At 37.7% G+C, this 17,292-nt stretch overlaps 1 protein-coding gene across 1 annotated transcript in view; it reads left to right on the top strand.

Moving 5' to 3' along the window:
* The window catches only part of ADAMTS20 (ADAM metallopeptidase with thrombospondin type 1 motif 20), a 263,623-nt gene that overhangs the window by 69,377 nt on the left and 176,954 nt on the right, over nt 1-17,292 (top strand). Inside the window, exon 4 of the mRNA XM_073619942.1 lies at nt 5,609-5,871. Coding sequence (XP_073476043.1) covers nt 5,609-5,871 — 263 coding nt within the window. The remainder of the gene's footprint in view (nt 1-5,608; nt 5,872-17,292) is intronic.

Here is a 17,292-nt window from a genome sequence, read left to right as displayed (position 1 = left end):
CATTTTATCCTTACATGGACTAATACCTGAACTTGTTGTGAAACATTAATTACCACCACCAAGTTCCCCCTCTCAGGAACCCCCAACCCACCCCCTTCCCCCCACCATTTTTAGTTATATGTACTCGGCTACCTCCATTGTGCGCCGTATTAACCCCTTGATCGTTGTTAATGGTTTGTGATCTATTAAGCACATTCATGAAAACTACATGTACAGCATAGAAATTTAAAGCAGACAATTATTATTTTTTTGTTCTTATTATTTAGAAACTAAACTAATTTATACACAAATTCTAAATTACTGACTTTTAGAAACAGGGATAATATCATCAAGTCTTTGTTCACATTATTTTAGTATCTCTTTTGGTTACATTCCATGTAGCCACTGCTAAGCGTATTTAAAAAATTCTGACACTGCACAGCTGATGACAAAGTATGGTTCTGTTTAAAACTGACAGCTGGTTCCATGCCAGACATTTATACTTTTTATTCTTTATAGTGCACATGATGTAATGTTCTAAAAACTGTGCTATGAGAAAGGGCTGTAGCTTCTTGTGAACTTCATGTACTTCCATCTGTTGAATATAGCAGGAGTGCAGCACATTTCTGAATATGTTTCTTCTTTTTAGATTTATGCTTCCCACATCTCCTACCAGAATAACAGGTGAAACAGTAAATTGCACCAAGTTACTGGTAATGATTTTGGTTTTTCTAAAATACATAAAACATAAGGTTCTCGTAAGGTAGGGTTGGAACCACTGTCCTGAGCCTTATTTAATGCTTTATTGCCTTACGCATGTATATATGTTTTTGAAGAGTCAAGTTTTTTGCTGTTTCGTTTCTGTTTAGTAGATTTTCCTTAACTTCATGTCCTGATGACACTACAGGTAATAAGTGGACATATCTGTAAAGTAAGAGGAGAGCCCCTCTTGGACAGTTGTCCATGGAATAGGTGCTCCTATTGGAAGTGTTTTGTTACTCACATTTGCCCCCCCCCCCCCCCCCCACTTGGTGACTCCCAAAATGTAGGATTTTCCATCATTTTCTGTCCTGCAAAAAAGTAAAAACCAGATAACAGTAAAAACCTGATAGAGGTTATAACCCTAACCCTTCCATTCTCTATCCAAAACTGAAATAAATGTTTTTATGTTTGTTTTGTAAAGATACTCTCTGATTCTTGTTTGTAAGTGTAGTGGTTTTTGACCTTTCCTACTATATTTTTGGAATAACAGACTATGGGTATTCTAATTTTTTTGGAGATTTACAACATAAGATGTAATTTGCAGTTTCTATTCCACATTGAATTCTAACATTTAGTGGTCACAATACATAGTTACTATTTTGTAGTTTCTAAAGCTGGTTAGCTACTGTACCTAGTAAACATGCCCTTTTACAGGCAATTGCCTTCAATATACAGTTCCCCAGCCTATAATATAATCTAGTGCAAGACCAGAAGTAAAATGTTATGAGCTAGTAGCATATATTTTTATCCCATTATCTGAATACAGTTTATTACATGCATATATTCTTCACATGGGTGGAATTTTAGGATGGATTTATAGGATACGTGAGAAATCCCATGCTTGTTTGTAAACCCAGTTCATTTTTACATAGTGGACCTTTGCCCTATCTGAGGTTTTACTTGAACTCAGGATTTGTAATTTCATATATCATCTGCAATGGGTCTCCGCAGGGATAATTGTACAAACATTAGATGAAGACTGAATAGCAGTCTTCACCCCAGTTCTTTGATTTTTTTAAATACATTCCCAATATAATGTTTAACTTATTTTCAGCAAATGTTTAACAGTTATCACTTAGGCGTATTTGGCATAATGTAATAGACATGCTCTACTGCAGTCAGATGTCATTTATTGATATGCAGTATGTGTTTTCCCTGCTATTCACAATCAGTGAATCTGATCCAAATCTAAAAACAGGCTTTGGTTGGAGTTGGGTCTTCACAACACTGCATGGAGCTGTTAGTTGCAGTAATGTGAAGTAGATAATAGAATCACTCCTACCAGTACCAGTAGATTGGAAATGACTGTTGCCAATTGCTGTCAAGGTTGTAGTTTATTGGAAAAGTTTCAGGGGTGTGAAGCAACTTTCAAGTGAACTTGTGCTTTGCTCATGCTAGTGTAGCGCTTGGTTGCTACTAGTAACTAACATCCACCATGTCACCCTGCTGCCAGACCTCCTATCACTTCTGAGGCAATGAACAGTCATTTTGCGTTTTTGTTTTGTTTATTGGGGAATATAACTTGGTTGGGGGAAAGGAAATATGGGATGCTCATAGAACAATTGCTTTGCCATCATATTTAAGAATTAGAACAAAAGGTTGAGCCGTGAAGTACTGATGTACACATAATATCTACAGGCGCTTCTCCTGCATAACACCATGCAGACTATTTCTCCTCCTCTGCGTATCTCCTGCAGGCGGTTGCTCCCAGGACTTCCACCCTCCTGCACAAACTTCCACTGTAGATCATTATTCTTCCTGTCACATCATCCTCTTTTGAAAAAAGAGACCACTCTGAACAGTCTCAGTTGCTGACTAGAATTGGTTGCACTGTTACTAGGCCAGAGGTCTGCAGTACCTCTCCCCGGCGGACTAGTAATTTAGTAACATGTGCTGATTGGTGGACTACTGCTCCCAGCTAGTCCGGCCTGCAAATCCTGTGCAACGATTTGACACTCTCCCCACAGTCTCTCCTCTGGCCTTGCACCCAGATCCCCTGGCATGCTTCATCCAGAACTCCACTGTGGTCCACTCACCGACCTTCTCCTGCCCCTAGTCCATGATGAAGAACTTTAACTGGACATACGTTTTGGCAGGTTCTCCAGCCCCTCTGTTCAAGAACACTTCATCCATGACCGTGTAAAGATGAAGCTCCCTCCCAGCTCTCCCATGCTCCTCCGCTAGGCCTTGCACCCCCTCAGATGGGGATGGGGCCCCTGCTGCTGCCTAGTACTCCATTCTCCACGTCTCCTGGCCGGCAACTCCCCCCCAGTGGGCTGTTACCTCAACTTATATGGGAGGCCTGCCCCCTGCCAATTCCAGTTGGGGATTGGCCAGAGCTCCTCACATGAGCTGCCTGCCACTCCAGTCCTAGGCCCTTCCCCCTTCCAGATCATTCTTCCTGGAAGCAGGGGAGGCACCTCAGAACTAAAGCACAGGTGGTCACACCCACTGCTGCATTAACCACTCCCTGCCCGCCAGATTAAAACAAGCAGGCCTAGCCTGAAGCATAGGCCTGCCCAAATTTACCTGCACTGGCAGTTTCCCTTACAAAATCTTCACTCTAGCACCTACCTATGGTAGAAGGTGCTACACTAGTGCTACTGTCTCTTTAATCCACAACAAATCGTTTGGAGCAAGTAGTGAAGAGAGGAAGCCCTGCAAAAGCTCTAAGATGTCAGTTTATTAACTAGCTAACTAAGTAAGTTAACTAGCTATTCACTGCATATTAAGTACACAGAGAAGAGTGTGTTTATTTAAAATGATAATTTTCCTCTCTGACTGAGAAGAGAAGTGAATGGACTTGTGGTTGAACAACCACAATATGTAACAGAACTGAGGAGAAGAAAGATTTGTTCCTCATGATCTTATTAGACCGGGCTCAAATAATCCACAATGAAAAGTAAAACACAAAAGTAAAAAAAAAAAGAGTTATAAATTAAAATTTAGTAAGAGACCTCTGTGACAGGGACCATTCATAAATAAGTGTGTCTTTATTTATATCAAGACATTTTTGTGACACTTGTAACTGAATCTGTTTGTATAGCCATAAATACACCGAGTATAAGGGTCACAGAAATGGCTTGATATAAATAAAAACACTAACAAATTGGTCTTTAACTTTTATTTCTGTTATTTTATGGGACAGGATTATACAGTGGTCTAGCATGAAAAAAGCGAGGAAAGTACACCAAAAATGAGCCACGTCCATAAATCATTGAGGATACAAAATAAGGTAGTACTGAGTATTACCAGGGAGGCAGACTTTTTAGGCTAAGAAACAGTGGAGAAGATATAGCAGTATAAAAAATATAAATTTATTGAAAAATACAAATATCTAAAAAACAATGACAATTGTAACATATAGCATCTATGATTATTGTGTAGTGAGCCCTTGTATGTCTATGCGTTTCGCCGTTAGGCTTCCTCAGGACACGGCCAAGGTTCACAGATGAGACAGAGAAGGGAATATGTCTCTCTATCTTAAATTGAAATGCAAAATCATGCAAGTCACGGTAGAATGAGAAAGTTCAATCAGCAGTAAGAAAGTATATTAGATATAGCTAAATATCTCAGCAGGGGCATGTAAACAATATTCCTAATTATGGGAGCAGCCATTAGAGGGAGGAGGCCAACACCGGATGCACCAATTAGATCCTGGATTTAGTATCAGCAATGCTGAAGACTCAATACAATCCCATCGCTGCATATTCAGGATACAAATAATCCAGCGTGCCCCTGGGAGACAGCAATACACTGCATGGTGTAATTAACGAAATAATCAAATTTTAAAGGAATTAACTAGCAACGCCTAAATAGTATTAGTTGTACTGCACATCTTGTGGAGCTGTGCAGGGAGCAGGGAATGTGTTAAGGTAAAAAACTTTTTGCCTTTAGAACCACTTTCAGAAGGTGCTGGCGGGGATCTCATTTCACACACTGCACAGCAGAGAGCTGAGTGTAATCTGAGATGTGAGTGGAAAGAATTAATACACGACCCTCTACACAGTCTCATGGGGAAATGTGCACAGCTGAGGCTGTCAGTCACCTGCTGTGTGCTGGAAGGGGGGATTGGGCCATCCCCCAGGATTGTCTAATGTTGGCATAGACTGTCAGAAGTGACTTGTGCAGACAGCAAAGGAATGAGAGCGAGAGACAGACTATGTGATTTGGATAGAGGCAAGTACACCCTATAGAAGAATATGTTTTGTACATTTTACGTTTTAGAGGTTTACAACCACTTTAAGGTACAGAATTAAGTGGACACCAAGTAGAACACTTCCCATACATTTAACACAGCATTTCTTTTCCTCTATTCTTCTTTATCTTCTTTTTACTATTCACTGCCTCACATGCAAACATTCTGCTGATATAGTACATTTAAGGGGTCTTGTCCTACCTTAGCATATGAATAATGACTGTAATGACCCATTTGAGTTAGGAAACACTTTGGTTGTATAGTTGGATTAAGAATCATAAACAAGATTCTGCCAAGCCATTAAATATGGAATGTTTTAAAAGTTTGGCTTGTTTAGAACATTTACATGAAGCTATATAAAAATCCCAGCCAGAAGAAAAGTATGCTTATGCTTTGTGAAAAATGTGGTGGAGTGTAAAGCTTCCCTCCTGCACATGGGAGTTGAATCCAAGTAAACAGGAGACTTAAGATACAAACTGGTGTGATAGTTTGGTAACTGATTTGTGTATAGTGTTTATGAAAACAGGTCATGGCTATATCTCCATATAAAGAGCATTTTAAATTATTTGTAACTTTTCTTTTTTTTGCAAACAAGGCATCCAAGTTTTTTAAATATATTTTGATAAAAAAGTCAGAATATCATAATGCTATCTTATGATTTATTTGCAGAGTCTGAGATGAAGAATGATGTGGTGCCTGTTCATGTTTCAAGTAACTTAGGACACGATATTGCCATGTTTACAAATTTGGAACATTCTCTGTCTTTACTACAAAATTCCACAAAAGAAGAGGATGTAAACAGGATCCACGTCAGAAGAAAACGCTTTATATCTTATCCCAGATATGTGGAACTGATGGTTACAGCAGACGTAAAAATGGTGCGACATCACGGCCGAAATTTACAGCACTACATTTTAACTCTGATGTCAATAGTAAGTGGCTGGGAGAAATAGTTACAAAACTAAGTTGTGTGAAAGAAAATTAATATAAATGAAGACACATACTGATCTACACATATTAATTGACACATAAATGAGGGGCATATTTATCAAGTGGAAAGCTATCAGTTAGGCAGTCATTTGCTGCCAAATGAGCATTGGATTTTTCTGTGTAATTATAAATTGCATTCACCTGGCCAGATCTACTCCAACCCTTGCTGAATTGAGAATCTTTTACCACTATTTTCTATATATATACATTTTCCTTTTTTAAACTGGTAGTTGGGGTCTCAGAAACATTGCTCTTTTCAGCTGGTAAATCATGAATGTTACTAGTAAGGCACAATTGAATCCTGTGGAAGACCCAATGTGATTAATCTTACTCCCTCGTCAACTCACGCATTTGCCTTACAATTGACTCCATATAATTGAGGTGTTTAACCCAAAATCCTGAAGTACATATGTTGGTATTCAGAATCTTCTTGGAAAATGAATAAGTGTGGTGCAAACTGAGAATCAGTGATAAATATGCCCTATAAAGTTGCCTTATAAGGTTTTATGTTTTGAATTAAAATGGTTTTACAATAATCAGCGAGAGTTGCTTGTTAACTGTAAAATATTTAAAGCCTATGTTTAGTCTATAATTTGAAGTCCTCTTCTAGTGCTGCGGGGGTTAATACAAGCCAAGCACAGGCACTTGTCAAGAGTGCCAACTATGCCTCACCTTTAAACCCCCCCCTCTTCTATTCATTGCAGCTGCACTTTAGATTTCATGAATGAAAATCACTCCGTGAATGAAGGAGGTGGACCTTCCATTCATCTGTCCATTTTCTATTTATAGATAGCTACAGTACAGCTTTTTTGAATGGAGGAGAGAGAAAGGATGAGCATAGTTCCCTCTCTCCACATGTGCTTGTGACAGGTCCAGTCCTTGCAATAACCCCTCTAGAGATGAACACATGGAGACAGCACCCTATGTGAGTTTTCTTTGTTCCTCACATATGAAAAATACGTTTGGCTTATACTGGATTGTCCATGGGTGAGGAAGCCGTGCTGTTACCTTTGTCTCTACTACGTGCTGATGACATTTGACCTGACGCACCCCTCATAACCGTGGGTTATTAAGCCTTTCCGACTTGTTTGGCGTACGCCATTTCAGGTCATATTGCTTCGGTAAGCCTCCTCTATTCCTGGTGATGGCCCCGGCACTGATGTAAAATCTCTGCACACTTGTGGTCTTCTCATTTTCTACCTATTTGCTAGACTTGGTTAAATCATCCATCTGTGAATTTGGGAGTTTTTTTCCATCTCTGGGCATCCATTACCCCCATAGACTTTTTGTGACGTTTTTTTCACCAAAAGAAAAAACATTTTTTTTCACATAATTTTCATGCACATAAAATGGACTGTTATGTTTTATGTTTTTATTCGTGTTTAAGTTCATAGAACCAGCACGGGCACTTTATTACTAGTCACTGGTATATTTGCCAACAAAGTATTTTCATTGTTTCATATAATTCTCCTTGTGTTCAACACTGTTTAATCATACAATTATCTGATATTATCCATATTTTTGGTCATATACATTCACTTTATATATGCACTAATGTAATATGATATGGATGTGTAATATAGCGCTACACTTTTATTATTTTCTTGCAATAACCCCTGCAGCACCGGAAGATTACAGCTGTGGGGGAAGGAGGGATTCGAGAATTTAGATTTTCTAACTAAAATCGCTGTCATCGGCACAAGGAACTTTGCATTGACTAAAATTTTTTTTTTTTTTTTACAAAACAGCCTTTCATATTTATTACTCATGTCTGTTTTTTTCTTTTAATTCCAATATTGATGTTTGTATCTTCTATAAATACATAGTTTAGGCAAGTTGTTAAAGCATATGTAAACCAAATATATATTTTTCAGTATGTTTCGCAAAGTTCCTCACTTCATACAATTGAATCTGCTATAAAGCCACTGGTCTTTCAATTGACTGCAGCATTTTTACCCACGCACACTTCTTCATTTGACCATTAGAGTGCCTATCAGGGTTGTCAAATGGGCAGACCAATTGCCAACTGAAGAAGTTTTTACAAAAGGCGGACCTCGCTGCTGCTAATAGCAAGACAGTATCATTATAAGTCTCCAACAGGAAGTGCTGTTACTGGTGGATCTCCAAGTAAGAAACTTTGCAACAGATTCACAAAAAGTAAGAAAGACGAACTGTGGGATAAAGTTTTTCTTTTCTATGCAGTGTGGATGTGCCTGCACTGCATGGGTTAACTGCTTGTTTTTAGACAAAAAGAGAAAATAATGTGCTGGGGCCTAATTGTGAAACAATGTAACGGGGCTGACACTATACCCAGATACAGAGAACAGCAAAATTCAAACTAAAAAATGCAGCGCTAAAATAACTAAGTGAATAGTGGTCATTAAAAATGGATATAAAGGTGAAAGCATGAAATATTTACACCATCCCAAAACTTCAAATAGTGACCAATATAATTAATATGTCACATAAAATATATATATACTGTACATCTCCATGCATAAATTAATAAAATATCAGGAAATTTAAAGTCACATAAATAGTGATATTGGTCTCAATGGAGAGTCTAAAGGAAGAAAATAATCTTATGAGAAACCGATTGATGTCAGCAGCAGACATGGATCACAGAGTATCCCAGTAAGTCAGCAGATCACACCACCCAAGTGAAGCAGGTGGAGACTTACTAGAATATAACAACCCCCAATAAAGAGTGGTCAAACAACGCTCACTGTAAGATGAATGGATCTGTCACATCATCACAGCAGTAACCCAGTTTGCAGGTACCAACACTACTGTTCCACAGACCGTCACTCCCGCAGCAGACACCACTCCCACAAGTAGGCAATGCTCTATGTACTCAGTATGTCAACATCATAGAAAAGAAGGGAAGACAGTGCAGCTTTCTATCTCAGCAGTCACGTTTGTATTTTGAATATGAGATGACCAAAAATTGCATCAGTCAGTCCTATTATATCTTCATATCATCTCCACATCTTCATGTATGCCACACAGTAAAACACTTCCACAGTGAAACATGTTCCAAAAGGCACGATTAGTGGAAGAACCTGTGGACATGATGGCAGACAATTGTATGTCTATAGACTACCCAGAACTTTGCAGAAAAATCTAAGCTGATACATCACAGAGGAAGAATTCATTGGTTGAAATGGACTTTTCACTTTTTTTGTCCAGGAAGAGTCAACATTGGAGGTATCTCCACTATGCATAAATAAGCTAACTCAGCGAGTACAAGCATGTAAGTTTATGCTATAGTTGTTACTTATAATTATAACTTGGAGGTCGCATCTTCTGAATGTTTGTCTGTGTCTAGAATAAAAATACTTCAGGGGGTATACATAATTAGACTTCAAAGTGACTTTGGTAGGCAGAATTGTAGATACCTGGATTGGAGAATCCCGAGACACAAAGTTGAAAATAGCCAAATAATTGTCTGAAATGGAACACTCAAGGAATCTTAGCATGTGAAAAAAAAATAATTGCAGGTACCTTTAAATCTCCATACCATTTTTTTTAATTTGACTTCAATGAACGTTTTCTTTGCCCAGACTATATATGGGGAAGTATATCTGAGAGATATGCCAGCTGTACATCAAAATGTCCCCTTTACAGCCATTGGCCCATATGGCTGATGGATATTTGTGATACAAGTGCTATCAAGGTTTCATGCTGCTTTTTCGATTGAAAAGAGAATATTTTGTCATTAGTCTTAACCACTTCAGCCCCGGAAGGATTTACCCCCTTCCTGACCAGAGCACTTTTTGTGATACGGCACTGTGTTGCTTTAACTGACAATTGCGCGGTCGTGCGACATTGCACCCAAACAAAATTGACATCCTTTTTTTCCCAACAAATAGAGCTTTCTTTTGGTGGTATTTGATGACCTCTGTGGTTTTTATTTTTTGCGCTATAAACAAAAAAGAGCGACAATTTTGAAAAAAAAAGCAATATTTTTTATTTTTTGCTATAATAAATATCCACCAAAAAATATATAAAAAAAACAAATTTCTTTCTCAGTTTAGGCCGATATGTATTCTTCTACATATTTTTGGTAAAAAAAAATCGCACTAAGCGTATATTAATTGGTTTGTGCAAAAGTTATAGCGTCTACAAAATAGGGGATAGATTTATGCCATTTTTATTATTAATTTTTTTATTAGTAATGGCGGCGATCTGCGATTTTTATCATGACTGCGACATTATAGCGGACACATCGGACACTTTTGACACTATTCTGGGACCATTGTCATTTATACAATGATCAGTGCTATAGAGATGCACTGATTATTGTGTAAATGACACTGGCAGGGAAATGAGGTTAAACACTAGGGGGCGATCAAGGGGTTATGTGTGTCCTAGGGAGTGATTCTAACTGTGGGGGGGATGGGCTACCACTGACATGACAGAGATCACTGCTCCCGATGACAGAGAGCAGTGATCTCTGTCATGTCACTTGGCAGAACAGGGAAATGCCTTGTTTACATACTCATCTCCCCGTTCTGCTGCTCCGTGACACGATCACGGGCACCCAGCGGACATCGAGTCCGCAGGACCCGTGGGCATGGTCATGGAGTATGCAGCAATTTAAAGGGGGCGCCCATTTGCCCAGCTGTGCCATTGTGCCAACTTACATTGTCTTGCGTTGGTCGGCGTGTGGTTAAAGAAACATGACGTTCAAAAAAATGTTAAAAACACTTTTTGCACAATAATGATTGCTTCCATTGTTTAGAATTAGTTGACCTCCACTCTGCAAGACTTAGTTGTTGCAAGTTTAAAATAATGGAATTGCCTACTTTTATTCATCTGACATTGCCATCTCAAGTCTTTCAAGAAATGCTGTGGAATTTAGTGCTCATAATTCCTCAGATTCAGTAGCATTGCAATTACATAATTCCTTAAATCTATCTATATATATTCCTTGTCAAAAGAAGTTTATTGAGTATACAATGTTATAAAGATACATAAAGTAAGTTTACAAGGATCTATAAAGTAAGCTCATTGTTTTACAGTAGGGTTTATATAGGTAAATATCATGAAATTTCAAATATTAAACATTGGGTTCACGTAAACCTAAATTAAAGATATATATAATTTCCTTAGTTACTTTTGTAGGTATTTAAATGATTTATACCTACTATACATATTGTTTACAAGTAGAATGTATATAGGTCAAATAAATTCTGATAATGAGCTTTAATCGTAAGGTGGAGAGAAGGAAAGAGAAAGAAGAAAAAGGGTTGAAAGGTAGAGGTATGGTCCACAAGGTTGTCCCGCTCGTCAGTTTATTATTCTTTTTAGTTCTCTTTGAAGCCTTAGAATGGGTGTCTCTGTAAGTCATTTAATCTGTTACCATGGCAACAGGACAGAGTCATTGAAGTTTGACAGAAACTGTTGTTTTATCCAAGGATGCCAAAGTTTTTCAAATTTTGGAATTTGATTTTGATCGATGGCTACCATCTTAGCATGGGACATTGTATTATTCATTCTGTGAATTGTTTCTGCTAGTACCAATGTAGGAGATTTCCATGCCTTGGCCACTGTTTGTTTTGCAGCCGTTATTAGTTGGATCATAAGTTTGAATTGAGAGAGTGTTAACCATTCCGGTTTTAGATTAAGTAAAGTTAAATATGGATCTGGTTGTATTATTTTTTAAAATATTTTAGATGCAATCACGAAGACTTCCTTCCAGAAGGTTTGGATTACTGGGCACGTCCACCATATGTGTAAATATGTGCCTATTTCTGGGCATCCTCGAAAACAAAGAGCTGAGGTATTAGGTGAATATTTTGCCACTCTAGCGGGTACAAGGTACCAGCGAGTTAGGACTTTATAATTTGTCTCCAGTGCTAAGATGTTGGGTGAAGATGACTTAGATGTGAGCCATATGTTAGACCAGTCCGTGTCTTCTAAAGTTCGTCCTAGGTCCTCCTCCCACCTCTGAACGTAAGAGGGTCTATTAAGATTTGCTACTCCATATAATTGATTATAAAGTGATGAAATTGTACCTTTAGCAAATGGATCTTTTGTACAGATTGATTCAAAAATGGATAATTGGGATAATGGTGTATCTCCCTTTAGGAATGGTGTATAGAAATTTTTGATTTGGAGATATCTAAATATCTCAGAGTTTGGTAGATCATATTTTTCTCTAAGCGATGGGAATGAAAGGAATGATTTAGATGCTATGAAGTCATTTAGTGTCTGAATGCCTGATGTTGTCCAAGCTTTAAAAGAATTTGGGTAGATCCATGCCGGATAAAAGGCCGGATTTCTGATAAAAGAAAGGAGAGGATTGTGTGGAGATTGTAACTGATATTTGGTTTTTAGTTTATCCCAGAGAGATAAGAAGTGTTTAGTTATGGGATTATGAATTTTAAAGCGGTCTTTAGGATCAAGCCATAATAAATTTGATATTAATAGAGGGTCATTTTCTGAAGCCTCTATAAATACCCATAATGGGATTTCCTGTTTTGCATGGTATTTGGACAGACTGGCCAAATGTGCTGCTCTGTAGTAGTTAGTAAAATTAGGGTATCCCAGGCCTCCTTTATTTTTGGGAAGATGTAGTGTGTGTATAGGTATACGTGGTTTAGAAGAGCCCCATATAAACGAAGTTGCTCTTTTTTGTACTATTCTCAAAAAATAGGAAGGAATTGGAATAGGGAGGACTCTGAATAGATAAAGCAATTTGGGTAGAATAGTCATTTTGATTGCATTAATCTTCCCTATCCAGGATAAAGGAAGTTGCGACCATTGTTTTATTAGATTTGTGATCTGTCTTAATACAGGAGGATAATTGGTTGAGAATAAGTCAGAATGAGATGCTGTTAAATGAATTCCAAGATACGGGATTGATTTTTCTGCCCATGTGAATGGGAGTGCAGCCCTAGCCGGGATCAATTCCATGTTTGTGAGTGAAATATTAAGCACTAGGCATTTCTTAGGATTAATCATAAGGCCGGATAGGGCTGCAAATCCATCAAGAGCTGGTATTAAGTTAGGACCAGAGACCTGTGGTGATGATAGAAAAAGTAATATATCGTCTGCAAATATACATAATTTGTGTGTAATACCTCCTACTTCAATGCCAGTTATAGTTTGGTTTGTTCTGATGTATTGGGCCATGGGTTCGAGTATAAGGGCAAATAATAAGGGAGATAATGGGCAACCCTGTCGGGTACCTCTTTCGATATTAAAGGCTTCAGATTTGTATCCAGCATATTTTATATAGGCTTTGGGTTTATTATATAATGCTTTGATCCATGTTAAAAAGTGGGGTCCAAAACCCCATTTTTGTAATGAATATTGCATATATTGCCAGGATACTGTGTCAAATGCCCTCTTAATATCGAGAGATAGAAAACATAAAGGGATTTTCCGTTTTTTAGCAATATGTGCCAATAACACTGCCCTGCGTATATTATCGCCTGCCTGTCTATTTGGCATGAAGCCTACTTGATCTCTATGTATTAATTTTCCTATAATGCTATTGAGGCGTTTTGCTATTATTTTTGCTAATAATTTAATATCGAGGTTTAACAGAGAGATAGGCCGATAATTCACACAGGAAGTATCATCAGAAAGGGGTTTTGGGATCATACAAACAATTGCCATTAGTGTTTCTTGCCGAAAAGAATGTCCATCTAGAAGTTTGTTAAAAGTTTCAGTGAGAATGGGAGAGAGTATTTCTGAGAATGTTTTATAGTATAAAGCCGAGTAGCCGTCTGGGCCTGGTCTTTTGTTAAGTTTTAGGTCTTTTATGGCGTTAGCAACTTCATCTATAGTTATAGGCTCATCCAAACTGCTTTTTTGATTCTGAGATAACTCAGGTAAGGTTATTTTTGAGAAGAAGGATTCAGCCTCTGTAGGATTAAACTCATTGTTTGTCTTGTATAAAGTTGCGAGATGTGAGTGAAATTTATGGACTATTTTAACTGGATTACAAGTGTAAACATTTTTTGATAATTTCAAACGTATTGGTTTGAAAGATTTGTTAGTTGAATTTAATGCCCGAGCCAAATATGTACCTGGTTTGTTTGTATTCATGTAGAAATTGTGTTTGGAGCGTTTGAGGGATTTATCAACTGACTCAGTGAGAAATAGATCGTATTCCAATCTAGATTTTTACAGGTGAGATTTTGTACTCTGGGATGGATTATCTTGAAATGATATGTAGGCTGCATTAAAATTGAGTTCTAGTTTTTTTGCTAGATTTTTGCGTTCCCGTTTAAATAGTGCCATTTGTCTTTGTATTGTACCACGCAAGACAGGCTTATGAGCTTCCCACAGTGTTATTGGGGAGATGTCTGTTGTATTATTAATTGATATGTATTCCTTTAAAGCTTGTTCAATGGCCATCTGATGTAGTGGGTGTTTGAGCATTATGTCCGGTAAGTACCACGATGGGTCATGCGCTTTTGGTATGGCTGAGGCTATAGTAGTGTATACTGCATTATGGTCAGACCACGGAATCGGAATTATATCTGATGCAATAATTTCTGGTATCATTCCTATTGTTAGAAAAATATGATCTATTCTGGTGAAGGTTTGATGAGGGTGCGAGAAATAAGTGAATTTCTTTTTCATTGGGTTACTTTCTCTCCATGAATCTACCAGATTGTATTTGGAAAGAAGTTGAGAAAAAGGTAATCTAGTGGTTATTTTGGATGGTGTAAAAGGTGATTTATCTAGAAATGGGAGGAGGACCTGGTCCGAATCCCCACACATTATCACTGTTCCTATTTTGTGTGTATTAATCACTTGTAATATATGTGAGAGGAATGGTGAAGGTTGTTTGTTAGGAGCGTAGTAGGAAATCACCGTGATGGCTGTATCCATTATATAACCCATGAGTATCAGGTATCTACCTTCTGGGTCTTTAATCTCTGATGATAAGGTGAATGGTGTGGATCGGTGAAATGCAATTAGAGTTCCCCTTTGCTTGGTACAGGCAGAAGCCGTGTAAATTTGTTGATAAAAAGGAGAAATATATTTTGGAGTAGAATCTTTGGTGAAGTGTGTTTCTTGGAGGCATACTATGTGAGCCTTCTTGTTATGGAAAGTACGGAAGGCTTTGGTCCTTTTTTGAGGGACATTTATTCCCTGAACATTCAGGGAAAGTATATTCAGTGGTGCCATGGCAATAGATCAAATAGTTTTGACTTACTTTTTGTTATGCAGAGCTGACTGCGCAGATCAACCCGTGTGGACTGAAGAGATGAATAGATAGAAAAGAAACCAGTGAATTCTGGAGTAAAGAGTAAACAAAAAACATATGAGATTAGATGATACATTGTATAAATTATTTTTTGCAAGTAATCACAATTTACCCGTGAAAGAGAATAAATATCTCTCTCAGGGGAATAAGTGCCTTCGTCACACTCCCACATAATATGGTTGGGAGAATGAGGAGGGCTAATGGGGGTACACGGATCTTCCGCTTACAGGAGAGAAGTGCTATGTCAAAAGACATCAAAATGATGTTTCATTAATTGGAGTGCAGAATATAGTTTTTGTTGAAATTATTTATTCCAGGGTGATTGTATATGGTTAGTCTTGCCCTAGGCTAAATAATTCAGTTAGAAAGGTACTGTTAATAACTTTGGTATTGATGAAGATAGTTTGAATTATTTTGGGATTTTAACCCTTTTAGAGTAAACAATTACATATTTTATTCATATGTAACTGTTTAGATATGTTAACTCATAAAATTGAGGTTGTATTGCTTCAGATTAGAATAAACAAAAACATAATTCTAGGAACCAGTTAGGTAATAATATATTTGTTTTAAGAAAAGAAAGAAAAAGCTTCCATTACTTCTGGATTATTGAACATATTTGTCCTAAAAAGTAATAAATCTATTGTTATTACCTGATAATATATAACTGAACAAGAATTTCCTTATTTCACTTATATATTCTAAGGCTATATGAATCAGAAGTAATAAGAAATATAACTGGAATGTAACATGATCCCACACAGTGTGTGACTATCAGAATGCAGTTACATTCAGTTATAAATACAGGTTTTTTATAGAGAACCATCTCTTAGTATAATAAATGAAGAGATATCAGGAATTAGGATGTCAGTCCATTGAATCTTCTTGGTCCATGGATGATGTGGCATAACGGCCTCTTTTGTGAGAATGATGATTCCCATTTTGTTCTGAAATTTTCTGGGTGCTGCCTGAAGGTGAAGATGATGCCATTCTTCTGCGTGTGGGAGAGTTGCTGCTTGTGGGTTCTGTCAGATTTAATTTTAAAAGGGTTTGTTGTAGTTCATCTGCTGATCTGCTTCTGTAAATTGTACCTTGGTAGTTAAATCTGACTGAAAAGGGGAAGCCCCATTGATACATAATGTTGTGGCGTTGCAGTTCCATTAGTTGGGGTTTCATGGATCGTCTTTTAGTAATAGTAAGTTGGGATAGGTCAGCAAAAATTTGATAATTGTGTCCTTGAAAATTAAGTTCCTTTTTTTCTCTTGCAGCAATTAGTATTTGTTCTTTCGTTCTGTAATAATGAAATTTTGTGATTATATCACGTGGGGGTCCATCTTTCTTTTTGGCTGTGAGGGCTCTGTGTACTCTGTCCAGTTCTAAACGTTCAATAGGGATATCTGGCTTTAGTTCTTGTAATAGAGCAGTAATAGTAGATTGCAGGTCTGTCACAGTTTCAGGTATTCCCCTTATGCGCAAGTTTGAACGTCTGGCTCTATTTTCGTAATCTTCGAGCTTAGTTTGAAGTATTAAATTCTCTTTTTTTAATTGTTCCAATTCTGTTATATTTTCTTGGGTTGTAATTTCAATTTCATCCATTTTTATTTCTAAGGCTGTGGTGCGGTTTCCCAGCTCTCTTATTTCTTTGGTTAGGCTTTTTGTTATTTGGTCTGAGGTTTGTTTTAAAGCCTTATGAAGCATCTTTTCAAATTGTAATAATATTACTGGGGATACTGAGGAGGCTTGTGGAGAAGTTTGTGAGAGGATTTGTTCTGTATCTGACTCAAATGGAGAGTCTTGCTGTGACATTTTCTGTCTGTGAGAGCGCCCTGATGCTGTATCTTGTGAGGTGACTGGAGCTGCTTCAGCTGCAGTGAGTGCCTGTGAGCTCTTTGTGAGGTGATTTTTATTTCTGTCACGGTTTCCTCCCAGTACCATATTTCCTGCCCAAACTTTCACAGTTTGTTCCCTGGGGCAAAAAGGTTCAAATGGATACCTTTTGAGCCTGCAGGCTCCGCTTTGTCCTTCTCTTCTCTCCTCAGCGGTGTGGAGCTCTAACAATGCATGTCTGCTCCGCTAGGCTCCGCCTCCTGCCCCTCCATCTATATATATTCCAAATATCAAATGTTGGTGA

The sequence above is a fragment of the Aquarana catesbeiana genome, linkage group LG03, assembly GCF_042186555.1.
Source record: "Aquarana catesbeiana isolate 2022-GZ linkage group LG03, ASM4218655v1, whole genome shotgun sequence".
Classification (NCBI taxonomy): domain Eukaryota; kingdom Metazoa; phylum Chordata; class Amphibia; order Anura; family Ranidae; genus Aquarana; species Aquarana catesbeiana.
This window is presented reverse-complemented; position numbering and strand designations above follow the sequence as displayed.